Source organism: Xylona heveae, assembly GCF_001619985.1.
Source record: "Xylona heveae TC161 unplaced genomic scaffold L228scaffold_10, whole genome shotgun sequence".
Classification (NCBI taxonomy): Eukaryota; Fungi; Ascomycota; class Xylonomycetes; order Xylonales; family Xylonaceae; genus Xylona; species Xylona heveae.
This window is the reverse complement of record NW_017264202.1, coordinates 1,076,120-1,094,020: the sequence shown is the minus strand read 5'-3', so window position 1 is coordinate 1,094,020 and position 17,901 is coordinate 1,076,120. Positions and strand designations below refer to the sequence as shown.

At 47.3% G+C, this 17,901-nt stretch overlaps 9 protein-coding genes across 9 annotated transcripts; 5 read left to right on the top strand and 4 right to left on the bottom strand.

The window, feature by feature from the left end:
- Positions 1-850: 850 nt before the first annotated feature.
- Positions 851-2,710, top strand: L228DRAFT_250223 (SET domain-containing protein). The gene is made up of 8 exons (XM_018333268.1): positions 851-978; positions 1,037-1,180; positions 1,241-1,496; positions 1,546-1,763; positions 1,816-1,870; positions 1,930-1,992; positions 2,059-2,170; positions 2,227-2,710. The coding sequence occupies exons 2-8, from the start codon at positions 1,046-1,048 to the stop codon at positions 2,522-2,524; spliced, it is 1,137 nt and encodes a 378-aa protein (XP_018186067.1). The 5' UTR covers positions 851-978; positions 1,037-1,045; the 3' UTR covers positions 2,525-2,710.
- Positions 2,576-3,832, bottom strand: L228DRAFT_213672 (2-dehydropantoate 2-reductase; the record flags this gene model as incomplete). Its single annotated transcript, XM_018329999.1, has 2 exons — positions 2,576-3,471; positions 3,559-3,832. Coding segments are annotated over 2 exons (1,170 nt in total), but the record flags the coding sequence as incomplete, so codon positions are not given.
- A 548-nt stretch (positions 3,833-4,380) lies between these two features.
- L228DRAFT_250220 (hypothetical protein) lies at positions 4,381-5,724 on the top strand. The gene is made up of 3 exons (XM_018333267.1): positions 4,381-4,662; positions 4,716-4,885; positions 4,940-5,724. The coding sequence occupies exons 1-3, from the start codon at positions 4,482-4,484 to the stop codon at positions 5,390-5,392; spliced, it is 804 nt and encodes a 267-aa protein (XP_018186065.1). The 5' UTR covers positions 4,381-4,481; the 3' UTR covers positions 5,393-5,724.
- Positions 5,725-6,030: 306 nt separating this feature from the next.
- Positions 6,031-7,287, top strand: L228DRAFT_250219 (hypothetical protein). Its single transcript, XM_018333266.1, has 3 exons — positions 6,031-6,456; positions 6,517-6,748; positions 6,815-7,287. Exons 1-3 carry the CDS (start codon positions 6,221-6,223, stop codon positions 6,848-6,850), a joined length of 504 nt encoding a protein of 167 aa, XP_018186064.1. The 5' UTR covers positions 6,031-6,220; the 3' UTR covers positions 6,851-7,287.
- Positions 7,148-8,723, bottom strand: L228DRAFT_270575 (hypothetical protein; the record flags this gene model as incomplete). Its single annotated transcript, XM_018335425.1, has 5 exons — positions 7,148-7,180; positions 7,231-8,311; positions 8,362-8,480; positions 8,538-8,590; positions 8,645-8,723. The coding sequence occupies 5 exons, from the start codon at positions 8,721-8,723 to the stop codon at positions 7,148-7,150; spliced, it is 1,365 nt and encodes a 454-aa protein (XP_018186063.1).
- Positions 8,724-8,887: 164 nt separating this feature from the next.
- L228DRAFT_250218 (SURF1-domain-containing protein) lies at positions 8,888-10,376 on the top strand. Its single transcript, XM_018333265.1, has 4 exons — positions 8,888-9,203; positions 9,274-9,786; positions 9,836-9,941; positions 10,035-10,376. The coding sequence occupies exons 1-4, from the start codon at positions 8,966-8,968 to the stop codon at positions 10,132-10,134; spliced, it is 957 nt and encodes a 318-aa protein (XP_018186062.1). The 5' UTR covers positions 8,888-8,965; the 3' UTR covers positions 10,135-10,376.
- An 11-nt stretch (positions 10,377-10,387) lies between these two features.
- Positions 10,388-11,841, bottom strand: L228DRAFT_270573 (hypothetical protein; the record flags this gene model as incomplete). The annotated part of the gene is made up of 3 exons (XM_018335424.1): positions 10,388-11,364; positions 11,424-11,706; positions 11,773-11,841. The coding sequence occupies 3 exons, from the start codon at positions 11,839-11,841 to the stop codon at positions 10,388-10,390; spliced, it is 1,329 nt and encodes a 442-aa protein (XP_018186061.1).
- An 826-nt stretch (positions 11,842-12,667) lies between these two features.
- Positions 12,668-14,176, bottom strand: L228DRAFT_29563 (hypothetical protein). The gene is made up of 7 exons (XM_018336445.1): positions 13,932-14,176; positions 13,749-13,848; positions 13,656-13,688; positions 13,546-13,604; positions 13,301-13,481; positions 13,016-13,248; positions 12,668-12,959 (listed from the first exon to the last, which is right to left on the bottom strand). Exons 2-7 carry the CDS (start codon positions 13,779-13,781, stop codon positions 12,896-12,898), a joined length of 603 nt encoding a protein of 200 aa, XP_018186060.1. The 5' UTR covers positions 13,782-13,848; positions 13,932-14,176; the 3' UTR covers positions 12,668-12,895.
- Positions 14,177-14,905: 729 nt separating this feature from the next.
- Positions 14,906-17,305, top strand: L228DRAFT_270571 (rho GTPase activator; the record flags this gene model as incomplete). Its single annotated transcript, XM_018335423.1, has 9 exons — positions 14,906-15,070; positions 15,125-15,178; positions 15,231-15,840; positions 15,904-16,109; positions 16,159-16,663; positions 16,722-16,865; positions 16,920-17,014; positions 17,064-17,134; positions 17,194-17,305. The coding sequence occupies 9 exons, from the start codon at positions 14,906-14,908 to the stop codon at positions 17,303-17,305; spliced, it is 1,962 nt and encodes a 653-aa protein (XP_018186059.1).
- Between the last annotated feature and the right edge of the window lie 596 nt (positions 17,306-17,901).

Sequence of the window (17,901 nt, the reverse complement as noted above, 5' to 3'; positions counted from 1 at the left end):
AGAAGAAGAAGAAGAAGAAGAAGAAGAAGAAGAAGAAGAAGAAGAAGAAGAAGTATCTTGGATGTTGAGGTGAAACAAACGTTTAAAAAGAAATATGAGAGCCCCCCCTAGCTTAGATGATGTTTTCAAACTGGCGGATCTTCGTAGTAGGGTACAATTCGTAGTGTTGTAGGTAGTCAACACAAGGTTTGGGGGGGATGACGACTGAGGCGAGCCGGCCAATGAGGAGGTTGAGGACAGGGGAGAGAAGGGGACGACTGGAGAAGTGGCTGAGGTCGTACCAGTTACTTCAGTCAACTGTAGAAGTCGACCATGGTGAGTGGGTGATTAATTGGGCAAAGCCTTCATCACGCCAGCCGATAAGATATTATCGGCTGGTGCTTCTGCTGGCGCAACTACGGAGTAGAAACAAATCTAACTTATACCTTACGTCCTGGTCTACTGCCCTTCCTCCCCCCCTCCCCTGACCAAAAGCTATCAACTCAAGATCGTGTGACTGTATCTCTTACGATACTTTCCCTAGACCCAGGAGACATTCGGCACTGCGATAGCTAAGGTAGGTACTCGTACTCTAGTGCACTGTGTGTTCAGCACCAAAGGTAACTATAGCACGCAATACTGAGGCTTTTCAATATATTGTAGACCTGCAGAATATCGACTTGCTAGTCTGGCCTGCGAGCCTCTCATGTGTTTACTGCGAATCTGTAGCACTTTCCTGCTCCCTGTCAAAGTAGTTAATATTATTTATGTGAGCCGTAATCACATACGCATGTTGACAGTCTCGCGTCCCGTAACTTGGGGACGAGACAAAATGCTCGAGGCAACCAGATAGTTAATTAAGTTGTCTGCATAAGTTTAGTAGCTTCTTCTTCTCTTTTAAAATCTGGATCGGAGTGTTGCATAAAATGCAATATCTCCCTCTGCATTTTGGTCGTATAATTCTCGGTCCGCAATTTGCTTGAAAACCCCACATTCTCGGTATGCCGAAAGGATTTCGTCTACGCCAGCTCTAATAATCTAACTTACCGACTTCAAGTAAAGCTTCATGGAAATCGACCACGCACAAACGCATGCTCATTGCCTGACATGGGCCCAGGAACAGGGGATCAAGTGCGACGGCATCGAGCCTGCAACCATAGCCGGCCGAGGATCAGGCATTGTTGCAACAAGGAAGCTTTCCGTGCGTGTTTACCCTCCTCCATTGTCATGGACGATCATCCCTCACCACGATGGAATATAGGCAGGAGAAGTCGTGGCATATTTGCCCATAAAAGCTTTATATGCCACGAAAAATGTGTCCACTGAGGTTCGAATTCAGCTCACGGGTACTACGGTCCACGGAATTTTGGCCGCATCTTTGGCCCTCGAAGCTGGATTGAAAACAGTGCCTTACGGGCCCTGGCGAGCTGTGTGGCCCTCGAAACGAGACTTTGAAGAATCCATGCCGATTATGTGGTCTTCAGATGCTCAAAACCTTCTACCGCCGTTTGCCAAAGGTAGTATATGTTGCTGAAATGTTGTGAGCGCTAGGTAACCATCAAGCAGAATTGCTCCAGGCCCAAAAGCAAAAACTGGAAACGGACACGGCAGAGGCACTTCACAAGTTCCCGAAGATTACGGGGGATGATTACACATTTCACTGGCTCATTGTAAACACAAGAACGTTCTATTATGTACCTCCTGGGGCAAAGAAGAAGCCCCCTGCGGCCGACTGTATGGCCCTGTGTCCATTCACAGATTACTTTAATCACTCTGACATAGGAGTTTGTCTCGCCTGCTCCATAATAAAATTTGCTACTGTACTAATCTCGAAAGTGTCCTGTGTCGTTTGACACCATTGGGTACACGATCAGGTGCGATAGAGACTATGGTAAGACTACTGAAATCATATCAAGTTTGAGGATTGCATGGCTTGCTAATTCATGGAAGCGGCTGGCGACGAGCTATATATATCATATGGAAATCACAGCAATGACTTTCTACTAGTAGAATGTATGCCAAGTCTCATCAAAGATAGCTACACGAGGCGACTTTGCTAAGAAATATTGTTTTAAATAGATGGTTTTCTGCTGCAAACGAATACCTGGGATGAGTTACGGCTTGATCACCTGCTTTTACAAGAATTTACCGCCAAGCAAAAAGATCAACTCAAACAAGCAGGCTTCCTAGGGTAAGGGACCCCTTCGCCCCATTTAAATTCCTCGTTTTCTGATCTCTTCACGGTAGAAACTATGTGCTGGACCGCGACCAAGTTTGTTATCGCACACAAGTTGCAGTCCGACTTCTGATCTTACCAAGGTACAAGTGGCAAAGGTTCGTGCATGGCAAAGACGATGGTGGCCATGAGCAAGGAGAGGTCGACGCATTCATCGTGAGGTTGCTCCAGAGATTTTTGGACGAGACGGTCGAATCACTCTCTAAAGTTGATGCTCTCCCGCAATCTGGCCCAAAGACGCTATTGCAGAAAAGATGGTTGCAGATCAGGGACATATTGACATGTAGGATAGAAGAAATGGTGCGATAAGATCACTTCATACTTAATTCGATGGAAATGTAAAAGGTACATCTAGGATGCTTAATTGCTTTCATCCTTTAGGCCCGGGTTTCTTACACTATCTAAGGGAACGTATCCTACAGTCTCCCGCATCTTTATTTGTTGCTTCCCCTTGATCATCTGCTGTAGCATATAGTTCATCAAGCATCTGACCCCAATCTCTTCACCGCGCTTCACGATATAACCATTGATATAATCAATCTCGGTTCCTTTTCCGAGCCGAATGTCCTGCAGCATTGAACTATAATTGGAGGAAGTTTTCCGAGCAATGCTAAAAACCATCTTCTCCAAGCGATCGGGCGCGAATCGGAGGTTGACATTCGGAATCCCCTGAAGCTCGGGGAGTGATCGAATGACCAGCGATATCTCAGATATGAGAAGCCGCATAACCCTTGTGCAAGCAAAATTATGAAGTATATCCCCATTTCGGCAGTCAAAGAGTACCGTCAGAGGATTTATGATTGCATTGACCGCGAGCTTTTCCAATTGCAATTGTAAAAGATCGGCGGGTGGGAAACCGGCAGCAGCGAGCTTAGGAACGCGTGTCAGCGCCCGCAGGAGATAGCGAGAACTGGGGGCCCATTGTTCACTGTGCTTTTGATCAAGGTTGATTCGAGGATTTTGCTGACGGGCGACAGGATGCCTAGGAAGAATGCCAAGGGCAATGGTACCAGGGCCAGCATGGACAATGGAAAAGGCACGGCTTGCAAATATACCATGAGAAACGATACCCTGAATATAGTTTGGGCGATGCTCAATATCAGGAAATATAGTCTTGTTAACATCATCCAGCACACCCATCCCATTCTGTAAAAATAATATCGTTGACTCTGGGCGCAAGCGATGCTTGACTCGATTCAGCGCGGCCACCGTATTTGATGCCTTGACAGTCACAACAAGATTGTAAATGGGATCGTCTCTGTCAAGTAATGAATTGTCCAGCTTGATCTCTTCTTCAAAGTCCATTCCATCCCGGGAACTGGTCAAAATGTCTCCGTCTCCACCTGCGCCTAAATTTGATTCGTTTGATGCTCGCGATTCTTGATTGCCGTGGGCCGTGGAAGGAGAGCCATTTGCTGATCGAATAAGTCGTCCCTCCACCCCTTTACAATGCTCAATTATGCCGTCTGTCCTTAGAGAAATGGTCTCGTTCGCTTTCTTCCACTGTGTGACAAATTTCGGCCGATGAAAGAGGAGAGTTACGGGTGGCGGAGCTGGAACAGATCTCAAAGAATGCGCAAGAAAAGACCCGATGTTTCCAGGACCGAGAATATATATCGTCTTCAGAGTTTGATCCGGTTGTCCGAGCTGATTTTCCTGAGACGATTGATCCGATGTCCCATCACGGGTCCCTGACCACCAGGAAAGCTTGCGGCGGTGAACGGGAGGAATGTTAATGGCCCCGCCGGCCACACAAGGCTCATAGCGGATACACGAAGCCAGATGGCGCGGTGTTTTAGCCAGTGCCCGCGAAAGCGGGTGTAATTTTGCGTATGGAGACAGATTGAGTGACTGCGGCAAATTGCGATTCGTAACTATTGTCGTGGTGGTGGTTGCACACCTTCACAGCATAGCTGGAAGACCGCGCCGTATTGGGGTTTGAATAGAGTTAGCTGGTAAAACAAAATATTGCTGAAATGATGCAATTGAGAAAGTAGAATGCGCGGAGAGAAGTTGTCACCCCCGGCCTTGAGTCAAGAACTCCGAGCGCCTTCCGCAAAACTATGAACATGATAGGCTGGAAGTAATGTATTAGTCATCATAATCTTCCAAAATCCTCGTACAGCATAGTTGCATGTGAGCCTCGAGAACTATCCAGTTCAGACAGACACCTTAAATTAAATGCGAATAGATTCTGAGGGCTTTTCAACCTTCACTGTCTTTTTACGGACATAAATTGATAATAATCTACCGAATAAGTTATAAAATGGACACGTCCAATTTGGGAGGGCTCCTGGACCAACTCGACGACAATGCCGACGATTTGGAGCAGTCACTAGCAACTTTATTCAAGACGGCCCTTTCTGATACAGCGGCAAAACTTCCCTTACTTGACAAGGCCAAGTTATACGTCCTCGTCACGTACTCTCTTGAATCTATCATTTTCTGTATGTACAATTGCTCCTGACATATTTCCCCGTAATTCTAAGTAGTTGAGCAGCATATCTACGGCTAAATGGCGTGAACGCCAGAGAACATGCTGTCTTCAACGAATTAGCACGAGTTAGGAATTATTTCGAGAAGATCAAACACGTCGAAACAAGTGGGAGCAAGCGAGAGAATTTAAGTCTTGATAAGCAGGCGGCTGCCCGATTTGTCAAGCATGCACTAGTATGTTTTACCAATCTCAGTCATAAAATTTTGCGGATTCTTACATTCAGTCAGTCCGGAAACGAAAAGTATGATCTTGACCGGGCCGAGAGACTCGCAAAAGAAAAGGCAAAAGCCCACATCAAATTTGAGCAGTTATCGAACAAGCGTAAAGCCGACGATGCTGGGGGTTTGGTGCAGGAACCGGATGATGTTTCAACAAGCGGCGGAGAGCCTAGCCTTCATAATCCAGGAGGGAACGTCCCAGCGAACACGAAAAGGAGGAGTAGAAACAACAGAAAGAATGATTTGGGTCCTGGAGAAGGGAATTCCAGTGGGATTGAGCAAGGAAATACAGGCGCTGAGTCCAAGAGAGTGAAATCTGAGGGAACGGCTCGAACGAAGTCAAATCGGCCTCCAAAAAGCCACAATGCAGCTTTCGAGGCGCTCCTCAAAGGGCCATTGCCGAAAATCGAGAATGCCCATTCCCGGCCCTCGAAGAAGGAGAAGAAACGAGCACGAGAGTGAAGCACATACCATAAATGTTCTATCTTTGCTCGATCTCACGCCTAGTCACAGGTTTGGCCTTGGGAAAGTAGCTTGGTTAATCGGCGTTTCGTGGGAGGCTTTGAATCAATTTATGATAACTGAGACGTTCATAATTGCATGAGAGCCTCCGGGCTGAGGATGCAGGCGCTCATCGGGATATATTTTTTTACATTGCCTGAATGTGGATATTCATACGGGTTTTGGATTTCTTGGGACGGTTTTCATATTCCGTAAATCACAATTGCAGGCTGGCTGATCCATGTAGGCTTTGCAAAAATTGATTAGAAAGAGTAATGAGCTGGTGATGAGGTTTATTGTTCCGATCTTGGAATAAATTATCATCAAGTTCAAGCAAAACTTGAAGACGTCTTCTGAAATCAAATTATCGATGCTGAAGCTTGACTTAGAAAATAATAGGATCACTATTTCTTGACCTTAAGTCACCAGCTGTATCTCGTAGTCACTGCAGTAACATATATTTGTTGAGCCAATCAGGATTTAGAAAATTCCACGAGCGAGGGGAGGTACTCGGTAGTTCGCCGAAGTTCTTCGCTACAATTGAAAGGAAAGTTAACTGAACCAAGAGCCGACTACCGTACTCCGTACTTGGGGCGATAAGTACGCTAGGCTCTGGGGGCAAAACATCTCGGCCTTGGACCTCGGAAACTCGCTACTACCGTCAGTCATAAGACTCCATCTTTAACTCATCCAAGTGAATCTTGCCTCCTTGTCTCTTCTCCAACAACACAATTGTTTTAACGCCTGTTCTACAAGCAATCAATTCTTCACCCATAGCCTTTCTTCAAAATGCCTCGTCAACGTCGTGGACCTGCCCCTGCGCCCTCGCGGCCCATGGCCGCTCCCCAACGGCCGAATGTCGCACCGCCTCAGCCTCAAGCTCGGCCTGCTAGCACTGCGGCGCACCCTCCTCCTGCTCATGCTCCTCCAGCCCATGCCCCTGCGCATTCTCCGGCCCAGGCTCAGGCACCTGCTCCCGTCTCGCAGGGTCCCGGTCTCTTCGGACAGATGGCCTCTACCGCTGCGTAGGTTTTACGCAGCTCTCAGCTTACTGAATTCGACTAATATGACTTCTTTTCATACAGCGGTGTCGCAGTCGGTTCATCTATCGGCCACGCCATTGGTGGTCTCTTCAGTGGTGGCTCAAGCAGCGCGCCTGCTGAAGCACAGGCTGCTGCCCCACCTGCGCAGGAAGCTTCCAGCCAGAGCAGCAGCTGGGGCCCTCGGGGTTGCGATGTTGATGCCAAAAACTTCACAAAGTGCTTGGACGAGAACCAGGGCAACATGCAAATTTGCAGTTGGTATCTTGAACAATTGGTATGTGATTAATTTCAGGTAGCTTGCCCTCTATAGGCCTTGACTGATGTTTGTTACTCTGGATAGAAAGCCTGCCAGTCCTTCGCTGCCAGCCATCAATAAGGTAGTGCTCGAGCATTACTCATTTGATGGACTTTTGCCGTAATGTCGATTACTGGGGCTTTGTTAGGAATGCATAGCAAACGGCTGCATAGTGATCATTCTTGTAAAATAGCTAGATGAGATGGAGGGGTGCGGAACTACGGCAATCTCTGCTCACTCCACGACATAGATGGGTATTGAAACTTCTCAGCTATCCAACAACTCTTAGAATTGCCATCTTGAATTATCTTGTTCAGATCGCCTGAAATTTGCGTCTAGGCGTAATAGAGTTCATGCTTTTGACCATTTCCTTTCTCATTAATCGTCCTTCTTTTGTGGTTCGAAATTGAGCTACATATCTGAGCGTCACTTCATCTATGATTGTTGTCGGGAAGACGTACCTGATTTCCATTATACAGTTGAGCATCTTCGCGATTGCTAGATTGAGTTCTAAGCGTACGAATATTTTGATGCGCAACACTGCGTGTTCCTATCTCTTGTGAGCTGTCATCTGGAGCGGCTGGTCGGACAGTTGCCTCGTCTCCGTGACCGGACGGTCTCTGAGTCCCAATCAAGCCGCCAAAGGTACCCGCAACAAAACCAAAGCCGGATGCCATAACGCCGTAGCCAGCATTGAAACCACGGGACAACAGTGATCTCGAAGCACTATCGTATGCGTCTGAGAATTTTTGGACTGCCGTTAACACTAAGGTTGCGCTGGGAACTAGATCAAGGCTCCGCAGAGATTCCTCCTCCTCTGTAATCGATATGGACCGATTTGGAAAAGGTGCCCTGATCACTTTGAACGAATAAGGCGTATCGCCATCTATTCTTTCCTCATCGACCCATCTGCGAACCTCAGTACGGAGAGTACTGTTCACTGAAAAGCGCGACCGTATTGTGCTCCCATCTAGAAGTCGAACCTGAAGCGCGCACGTTCCTGTATCTGGAACTAATGTGGCATTTGTAGACTTTCCCTCAGATTGACCATGTGAGATGCCTTCCTCATTTTCTTTATTTAATCGTAACTTCTCTTGTTGTTGGCGCCGATCTCTTCTCTCTGACCTATCGTTCTCTACTAGCAATAGAACTCTCTTCCTTTCCTCCTCCGCTTTTGCACGAAGTTTCCGTTGTTCTTCGGCATACTTGAGGTCTCCATCCTTCGATTTCCTACTCGCTTCTTGGTGGCTTTGAGGGGTCCTTTTCGGAATGCTTTGATTAGAATCCGTTTGCTGGTCCTTGCTGCCGCTTGTTTCGGTTGACGGCATGGCACGTCCCCGTGAAGGATCTGGGGCACTCAAAACTGACGATGCGTCACGCGGCGGATGGTTACTGAGATCACCACTAGGGGCTGAGTCGGCAGTGGGAAGATCACTTTCCTCTGTATTTTCTGACCGATAGTTGGTCAAGACTTTTCTTATACGCTCAACAAACTCCTGTCTGGATATGCCAACTGATAGAACTTCCTGGAGACGCCCGTTGCTTGAATTAATTAGTGAATAATTCCTCCGCAGAGTAGAAAGAACCCTTACTGAATGATAACCAAAGTAGGAACATGGTCAATTGCACAGAACACTGAAAGATAACTAGCCTCCTGAGAACCTGCTTCAAGGCGAAGTAGCACGGCTGATTCTTGTAGCCTAGTACTTATCTCGAATCAAGCGTCAGCGTCGAGTGCAACCAGGCGACGGATAGCCTCTTATCTCACCTCTTCACCTTGCAGGAACTCATTCACCCAAAGCTCACTCTCCTGACCGGCATCTAATTCAGGTCAACCTGCTGACAGAGCACGAGGAGAACACCGGAAAGAACTACCTGTAACCAAACACGCGACCAGCTTAGAGGATTGAAGGGCCGATAAGATGCCGCTTTGAAGGTCACCTTGAAAGAACATCTTGATGCAGGATTGTGAAATATATCCAATCTGTCGAAATACCAATTACTTCGGCCAAGCAGTCGCTATGGACCTGCAATCTATCATTTGTGACTCTAATCGAGCACTCGCTACTAGCAACGGAGCTGAAGTGTATATGACGGAAGGGTCCGAGGCGGATGGTCGAACAAGCAACTTTCCCTTTTTGGCGAACATATTCTTCTGACTTCACAACTACCAATGCACATTTCTCATCAATCGCCATGACGAGCGCATACGCCTCTACTCTGCTGACCCGTACTTTTCGGAGGTCAAATCACCTTGCATCGCGCACTTTTCTCCGCAACGGTCTTCAATGCCCAAAATGCGGGCAAGGACTGGCTGTCCAAACACGCTCCATTCATTCGCCGGCAGATGATCCCAGTTTCACATCGATCGTTGATAACCCTCCGAATCTTGTCAGGAGTGGAAGAAAGCATGGTCCTGGCCTCATAATCCTCGGTATGTTCTGTGCTTCCATACCTTGCGATATGCTCCGCAGGCGAATTTTGACTGCTAACGAGCACATTAGCATTAATTCCCCTAACGGCCTTTGCTCTTGGGACATGGCAGGTTCAACGACTAGATTGGAAGACTAAGTTGATTGCAAAGCTCGAAGACCGGCTTGTGCGGAGTCCGTTGCCTCTGCCGCCCAACATTAATCCTGAAGCAATTGCGGAGTTTGACTATAGAAGAGTTTTCGCGACTGGCCATTTTCGACATGACCAAGAGATGCTCATCGGCCCACGGTTGCACGATGGCAACAATGGCTACATGGTAATTACACCTCTCGAGCGGGGGGATGAAGGAACAACAATTTTAGTGAACCGTGGGTGGATTCCCAAGAGCCTCAAACGACAGGCCGACAGAAAGGAAGGCTTGCCCACGGAAGAGGTAACGGTAGAAGGCTTATTAAGAGAGCCGTGGAAGAAAAACATGTTTACCCCAGACAACAAGCCAGAGCTGGGAGAATTTTATTTCCCTGATGTGGAGCAGATGGCGAAGCTTACTGGCAGCCAGCCTGTTTGGATTGAAGAGACCATGGGTAAGCTATCATTTGTGTACAAAGCTTGACAACGTGCTCACTTGGGTAGAACCCGATCTTTTAAAGGCATATGATAGGGAAGCAAAAGGTATACCGATTGGCCGTGCGGCAGAGGTTAATCTTCGAAATAACCATGCCCAGTACATATTTACATGGTATGCTATTCATGCCCCAAAGGCCCGCTCGAAGTTGATATTTACCGCTCGAGAAAGATAATTTTGAAGAACATCGCTAATCGTCCACAATAGGTATGCGCTTGCTGCAGCCACTTCCGTCATGCTGTGGATGGTCGTTAAAAAGCCTCCCACTGGGGTTGCCCGAAGAGTACGCCAAAACAAAGAATGGTGAAATACGAAAGTAGGAGTAGATTAACCTTCCTCTTCCTCTTCTTCTGCTATTATTTCTAGATGTCGACGCTCTCGTTTTCGTGATTTCTTGGGAGGCTGCATTCGTATGTCTTGAAGTAATTCTCTGGGAAGGTGCTTTTGTGCTAGGGAAAATGGCGTCATGTTAGTATTCACTTGTCGCTGCCTTTAAGTTAAACATGTTAGTGAGTCGAATTATTTGAAGTATCAAGGGACCAATTCCCTCGAATATGTGCCTACCGTTTCATTAATGTAACCATATCAGTATCATCGATTGTTTTCCTGCCGGCATGATTTGCGTATGCTCCCAAGTCGTCGCTAATTTGCTCGAAAAACCAATCGCTGGCGCGCACGACTGCATCTAGAGTTTTCTTGTCTATTCCCACCCTGGAGCTACCGTTCACCCGAGAGAATGTAGAAGCTAGCTTTCTCACAAGAGTTGGCGGTAAAGGGGGATACTCTAGTCCGTACTTAGAGACCTTCAACGGCCTTTTCATCCGAATTGGCCGAGTTTTCCTTCCAACATTTGGAATCTCTGGCGTTGGCACAATGACGCCTGCAGCGTTATCTTCCGCCTCGGACTCTTCTTCTGCATTGTTAAACGGGAAATCCTCAGCCGGAAGTTGCTCGAGCTCAAAGGCAAAGCTGGGTTCGTCGCCGTCCGGGACGATTGCCGGAATAATGTCGCTGGAACGTGGGGCTTGCACGATCCTTGTTCCCAGAGGACTATCTCTCAAGGGCAGAGAATCGTCCATGCCCATATTTTGAAAATCACTGTATTGTGGGTCGCTATCTAGTATCTCCTCTGAGCGCAGCTGGAACATTTCCATATTTTCGTCTTCGCCGGGCCCGAAGCCAGGGCTGAGATCATCCAAATCGGCGAATCGATCGCTCAGACGGAGGCTTCCAAAGCTCGCCCTTGACAGTCGGCCAAACGGCTGCTCGCTGGCAGCTCTCCTTGGTTGTTCGACGGACTGGATCGTATAATTATCATCATCAAACTCGCTGGAGAGTTGTGGAGGAGGGGGTAAAGGTTCGTCGTCATCATCGTCATCATCATCATCATCTTCGCCGAGAGGCAAAGAGACTCTTGGTTTTGGAGGATCTGCTTCCTTTTCGAACTCCTCCGGGATGTGTAATCGCAGTCCCTCTTCAGTGCGAAGATTAGGGGGCTTGGGCGATGGCTCGATTGGTTTGGTACTCCGCGCAAGAACTTGTGACATTAGCCCATGACCACCGGCTTTGAAATTTGATGGCGGAGTATTGACATACGTTTACTGAGCGTACGTAGAGAATCCCGAGGCGTCTCTCTCTGGACAAAACCGCTCCGCCGTCTTGCACGCCCTGGAGTTAGTGCTGCTGCGCGGCGTTTCTCCAGAGCGCGCAGAGCATGCGGCGTTAATGGAGCCGTCTCGCCGCCTCGGGATTGCCTGATAGTTCTGCTTGCAGTCGGTGTGCGGAAGGCGGGCCGGGGCACTGACGGACCTGGCCCAATACTAGAACCACGATGCTTCGGAGTGACAGGCCTTTGGATAAGTTCTGCCATATAGCGAGCCTAGGATCCATATCAGAAAATTGTCATGACAAAATCTTGTTGATTCCGTGAAAGAGGTTAGCGCACGTTTATTAGAGGTGTTCGGATTGTTTCGTCAGGAAAATGATGAGAGCTTTCAGGATTATCGGTTTCCATATTTATATCACTGTCATTGACGAGATGGATTGAGTTTTCTTGACGTCGGATTAGTTTGTTCTCACTGCAGAGCGATTATTATCGACGGAATAAACATAGGTACATACCTGGCAATGGCCAACAGCTTTTCCAGGTGACGCGCCACCAACGCGAATGCGCGGTGGGTAGACTGGTAGTGTAAAGATACATGCAGCACAGGTCACCCCTTTTGGGTAAGCGTCGTTAAATTTAGGGTCTAATTCGCACTTGAAAGCTGGGACCAAGCAAGCTAGACGGAACATGTGAAAAGGTCTCTCTCCATTGGAATACAGCAAGCAATTGTTTTGTTTAGGGTAGCCCGGGTGCTCTTGCTTTCCACGTCAGTTCAAAGGATCTAATAGGCTCGACGACTATCTAGAACAAGCACAATCAGTACCGCTGGGAAGCGCAAATAGCAGCTCTTCACGTTCTGAGTGATGGCAAGCCGGCTCAGTAATTTGCTGGTAAAACACCTGCGTATCTTTAACCCAACATGTAAATTGATCAATTACGTAGTAAAGGTTTCTGGCTATATGCAGGCGATTAGGAAATACGGAAGGAGAATAAAAACAAGCAAATGAAGGTACGGTTGAGGTCCAACCTGCTTTAAGACGCTTTTCGACCTGAGTGCGCAACTCACAAGAGAACACTCAATGGAGACGTGCGCGGGAAACGGCCAGCGTCGGATGCAATCATCATGAGCTTGGGATGTTGAAATATGTACATGGGAAGGCTAAAATCCACAACGCTCTCATATGTGGAGTGACCATGGCATCTCCTAAAGCGAAGACAATCAAGTTAAGAGTGAGAGACCGTCACCAACGCTGCAAATAATTTAGAGAAGGCGTGTGAGAAGCGCTATCTACGTTATCCCTTTGTGGGTAAAAGTGCCTGACCAAATGCAATGCTTTCCATCAATGTCGTGCTTGCGCTGATTTGAAGAGGAGAACAAAATAGAAAAAAAAAAAAATATAAAGCCACTGCCCCAGCTCACGTTAAATAACGCCGTCAAATGATCAGACTGGACAAAAACCCGTTAAAACATAGCACATTTGGACTTCTTCTTGTTCGGAGCCAACGGTCGGGGATCGAGGACAGCCCTGCCAAGGATAGACATGAGTATTTTCCTTTGATAACATGATGGAACCTTGTTTACCTGATAGCCTGATCGAATACACGCTTGAGGTTCTTCTGAGTCAAGGCAGAACATTCAACGTAATCGTAAGCTTTGATTTCTGTTTTCAAATTCACGCCGTCCTCGAACTCTTTTGGCTTCATTTCCTTGGGCAGCATCCGCTGCTGCGGATTATTATTCTCTCTCAAGTCCAATTTAGTTCCTACTAGGATGATTGGAACATTAGGTGAGTGGTGTGAGATTTCAGGATACCACTTTGGTTAAATTGTCAGCATGTCTTTGCTGTCACGGAAACGGTTTGCTGACCTTTGCTTTGACGTTGTCGAATGAGGCAGGGCTGACAACGGAAAAGCAGATCAGAAAAACATCGGTTTGAGGGTACGAGAGAGGGCGAAGTCGGTCATAATCTTCTTGTCCCGCAGTATCCCACAACCCGAGGCTGATAGGTCTTCCGTCAACAGAGACATTGGCAGAATAGTTGTCGAACCTGAGAATTGATTGTTAATCCTATGACTTGAGAGGGTTGCAAAATAGGCTAAGATCATACGTACACCGTGGGAATATACTCTCCAGGAAAAGCATTAGTTGTATATGAGATCAGGAGACATGTCTACTTCCAGATCAACAAATTGTATCGAAAACTGATTCACGCAAGAGTCACCTTTCCAACCGCACCGTCTCCGGTGACCACACACTGTCACAACCTAATCAGCCAAAGTTGCTGTGATATTAACATGAAACCGGTAGACGCTACCTTCAAAGATTGTGTTGCCGGGGCTGCAGCCATTTCTCCGGCTATGTCAATGTCGATTCAGATCAATGAATAGATTACCACCGGAGTGAGAAGAGATTAACTGGAGAATGGAAGAGTTAGCTATCTCAGGTACAAAGAAGCTCCAGAGGTCAAATATAGCCCTGTGCCCAGACAAAAGCTTACAAGGCCATCCAAGGTGAGGAGGTCAAGGAAATTCAGCCAATGTGTTGGCGGATTCGAATACTACTCCCCACTTGGCCTAACTCTTCCGAACTGTAGAGGCGAAGTCTTGAATCTCACCAGGAAGCTGACATAAGAAATCAAATGACAAGTTATTTTTCTATTGTAGATTCTTTGCAAGAAAAAGAAACTTAAGATTGATCGCGACGGTACTGGAGAGCTCAAAGTATTGAGGCGATGATCACCTTTCTGTATTAGGTTGTTTCGCGGCCCCAGGGACTTTCGGGGAGAGGCATCGCTGAGTATGGGGAGCGGAACATGCCGCAAATTCAGTATCAGTCGCTAAAAGTGAATGATAGTGAATTAAAGTTACTTAGCGATACACACCGCTCTCACAATTATTGGTTGGTACTTCGTAAGAAATGCTTTTTATTCATGACTCTTTAGTGAGCCAGCAGATTCACTCAAGATTACGTTTTCTTAGGGCAGACTCTCACAAGCTCGTCTGTATACCTCAACAGCTCCAACAACACTTTATGCATGCGGCGGAAATTTTTCAATTTTTTTCTTGGCTAGCATTAGACCCTTACAGCAACCTTGCCTTCTCCGGTAAACATGCCAGCTGAGGAGAATGAGATAACTGATATTCGTAGTGGCTAGTGGGAACCATAGTCAACTAAATGCCGCGGATAAGGAGACAAACGGAGGCGTCAGAGACCCTCTTCTCGCGCATCAGCCATTCCTTGTGGCATGGGGATGACGCTAATTTACACTGATGTACTTGCTGCGCCTGTACCGATATGGCTACATTGCCGCCCATGCTGCGGATAGCTCCGCGGCTCGTCTAACGTACTCCATAACGTACCCTGGAGGTACTGAATCTCCCGATAGCTGGCTCCTACGACAGAAGGATCACTTGTGTGTATCAAGAACAAGAGTCAAGTTAGAGCGGACTTTGCTCATATCAAAGATTTATCATGGCGGATGATAATGACTTGCCCCGCCAGTCACCCGAACCACTATTCTCCTCAAATGATGCTCATCCGGCGGATGGCGTCCCGGAATCGGGCCCCGCGGAGGTGGATGCATCACACACGCGTACACAAGCCTCGCAGCTGATTGACGAAGTCATCTATTCCGATGTGAGTACACTTAATACCCCAGGGAAAACAAAGACTAATTTGATCGGTGCGAAGATTGGCGTTGCGACTTTACTACAACGCCTCAAACAAAGTATTGCCTCGGCACGCGTACGTATCTAAGGATTTTATCACTGGTTCCGCCTCGCTCAAGAATCCCTAGGACTTTGCCGCATTCCTAAAGAAAAGGTCAATATTGGAAGAGGAGTATGCCCAGGGGCTAAAGAAACTCTGCAAGTCAACGCACGAATCATTTAGACGACCCGAACATCGACAGGGCTCATTTGCTCAACAAAACGACGAGATGATTCGCATATTCGATCGCATGTCCGAGAACGGTATTCAGTTTGTTCTTTCCCTGCATCAGATGCAGGAAGATCTATCGGATATGACTTCAAACATCGAAAGAGGGAGGAAGCCATGGAAGCAAACTGGTTTGAGTGCGGAGAAACGGGCCCAAGATTCCGAGAACCTTATGGAGAAGGCCAAAGCCAAGTACGATTCTTTGGCAGAAGACTATGACCGCGTCCGTACTGGCGACAAACAATCAGGGAAGATTTTCGGTCTCAAAGGCCCTAAATCCGCTGCTCAGCATGAGGAGGACCTTCTCAAAAAGGTTCAAGCAGCTGATACCGACTATGCCTCCAAGGTCAACACTGCACGTGCTCAGCGGCAAGAGCTTATCACTACCTTAAGACCCCAGTCCGTCCGAGCTTTGATGTCTCTAATATCAGAATGCGATGCAGGCTTGACCCTGCAGTTACAAAAGTTTGGTGCGCAGTCCTTACCCAGCCGTCTCTCTCCAACTTCCTGCTGAGAATCATGATACTGTACAGCTTCTTTGAACGAGAAACTGCTGCTTAACAACGGACTAAGTCTTAGTCCCTTGAAGCAACAGGAACAGAGTCAAGACGCGCAACCAAGGAGTCTTCGTGAAGCTTTTCACCTCATTGACAATGACGGAGACCTTAATTCCTATATCCTCAGCTTTTTGTCGAAAGTTCCCCCCAAACGCCCGGAAATCAACTACGAGCGTCATCTAGTAAGCACATTCTGGACTCATCCAAGGAAAAAAGCCTGACAATTTATAGACTCTTGCTGGCCAGCAGCCTATGTCGACGGCTGCAAATCGTCAATCGCAATTGCTCTTGAGCTCGCCATCCGGTGCTGGCTCAGCAATGCAAACCGCTCCACAGCTCTCAACAACTTTGAACACTCACGTTCCTCTATCAGGAAGCGGACCGGACGCACAATCCCCAGTGGACAGGAGTCTCGTAGGTGCACACCAGCCACAATACCCGGGGGGAAGTAACGGTGTCACGTCTCTTCCGGGACCATCCAGCTTCCAGCCTACATTCGCGGACCAAACGACACCAGGTGGGCATTCCGCGCCGTACCCCGGGGAGCTTCCTCCATTAAAGCCGGTATTCGGAGTTTCGTTGGATGAGTTGTTTCGACGTGATGGATCTGCGGTACCCATGGTTGTTTACCAATGTCTTCAAGCCGTTGATCTTTTCGGACTCGATCTTGAGGGCATCTATCGACTCTCTGGCACCGCATCACACATTGCAAAGCTCAAGGCAATCTTTGATAATGGTATGGAAGATTCAAGTCCCTGCTATGTCCACGATCACCACGACTGACACCTGCCCAGATTCTTCTCAAGTCGATTTTCGGAACCCGGAGAACTTCTTTCACGATGTCAATAGCGTCGCCGGTTTACTGAAGCAATTCTTCCGAGACTTACCAGAGCCTTTGATGACTACTGAGCATTATGCAGAATTCATCAACGCAGCGCGTATGTACGAGGCGCGGGAAAAAAATTGGGCCCAGACTAACCAATGACTCTCAGGCGTTGACGATGATATCATTCGGAGAGATTCGTTGCATGCTATTGTAAACAGTCTACCAGATCCTAATTACGCTACCTTGCGTGCATTGATTATTGTATGTGACTACTGGGCTCCTGTTCAACGTATTTAACTGACACCACCAGCATCTCAACCGAGTGCAAGAACATTCACATGTCAACCGTATGAATGCTGGGAACCTGGCTATTTGCTTTGGGTACGTTTTCTCCATAAGACTCTCCCATAGCATTACTCCGAAGCTCATTATCGATTTAGTCCTACACTCATGGGCTCAAATACGGGCCCTAATATTGCCGACGCAGGATGGCAAGTGCGGGTCATTGATACTATCCTGCAGAACACATACCAGATATTTGATGATGACTGAATAATGATTATTTCCGCCTCTCTTTGCAGTATATCAAGTTCACTTCTCATGCCCCTTTTGTCTCTTAGTCTCCCCTATTTTTCGCTTGTTTCAAGCACGATTTGGCTCGAAGACGACTTTTGCTCTCATGCATGCCCCGGTTACAGAATAATGAATTATTCTAGGGATAGCCTTGCAATGTTCGCTGTCACCGATACTCGTTTTTCTTAGATGAAGGAATGTATTTTCGAGGAATATTTCTCAAGATCCAAAACATTTTTTTTTGTTTTTAGCCGTCGAATGTTCCAACTATAGACGTTCGAACATCCGAGAAAAATTATGCTTATTATGCAAGCTATCTATTCCTGAAGCTCGAATAAGATGCAAAATCTACGTCCCTGGCTCAGTGGAAGCAGTTTCTCTCCCTTCTCTGCCTTTGCTCCACGGTTGATATCAAAGCTTTCAGCTACCCTGAAGGACTTAATAGCTCAGGGACACCCAATAGAAAGGATCGAAAATTACAGATGAGAATTTCTGCCCTCGAAATTGTTTGGTGGAGTAATCACGAGATAGATGGCTACTCAGAAGGATTATGACAAAATAATGAACCAAGCACG

Coding starts and splice junctions, on each gene's coding strand:
- L228DRAFT_250219 (XM_018333266.1), top strand. CDS start 6,221: ATGCCTCGTCAACGTCGTGGACCTGCCCCTGCGCCCTCGCGGCCCATG. Junction 6,457..6,516: donor CAGATGGCCTCTACCGCTGC/GTAGGTTTTACG, acceptor CTTTTCATACAG/CGGTGTCGCAGTCGGTTCAT. Junction 6,749..6,814: donor GTTGGTATCTTGAACAATTG/GTATGTGATTAA, acceptor TACTCTGGATAG/AAAGCCTGCCAGTCCTTCGC.
- L228DRAFT_250218 (XM_018333265.1), top strand. CDS start 8,966: ATGACGAGCGCATACGCCTCTACTCTGCTGACCCGTACTTTTCGGAGG. Junction 9,204..9,273: donor TCCTGGCCTCATAATCCTCG/GTATGTTCTGTG, acceptor CGAGCACATTAG/CATTAATTCCCCTAACGGCC. Junction 9,942..10,034: donor GCCCAGTACATATTTACATG/GTATGCTATTCA, acceptor CGTCCACAATAG/GTATGCGCTTGCTGCAGCCA.
- L228DRAFT_29563 (XM_018336445.1), bottom strand. CDS start 13,781: ATGGCTGCAGCCCCGGCAACACAATCTTTGAAG. Junction 13,482..13,545: donor GGAGAGTATATTCCCACGGT/GTACGTATGATC, acceptor ATCAATTCTCAG/GTTCGACAACTATTCTGCCA. Junction 13,249..13,300: donor TCGACAACGTCAAAGCAAAG/GTCAGCAAACCG, acceptor ATTTAACCAAAG/TGGTATCCTGAAATCTCACA.
- L228DRAFT_250220 (XM_018333267.1), top strand. CDS start 4,482: ATGGACACGTCCAATTTGGGAGGGCTCCTGGACCAACTCGACGACAAT. Junction 4,663..4,715: donor TCTTGAATCTATCATTTTCT/GTATGTACAATT, acceptor GTAGTTGAGCAG/CATATCTACGGCTAAATGGC. Junction 4,886..4,939: donor GATTTGTCAAGCATGCACTA/GTATGTTTTACC, acceptor ACATTCAGTCAG/TCCGGAAACGAAAAGTATGA.
- L228DRAFT_250223 (XM_018333268.1), top strand. CDS start 1,046: ATGGAAATCGACCACGCACAAACGCATGCTCATTGCCTGACATGGGCC. Junction 1,181..1,240: donor TTGCAACAAGGAAGCTTTCC/GTGCGTGTTTAC, acceptor GATGGAATATAG/GCAGGAGAAGTCGTGGCATA. Junction 1,764..1,815: donor TTAATCACTCTGACATAGGA/GTTTGTCTCGCC, acceptor TAATCTCGAAAG/TGTCCTGTGTCGTTTGACAC.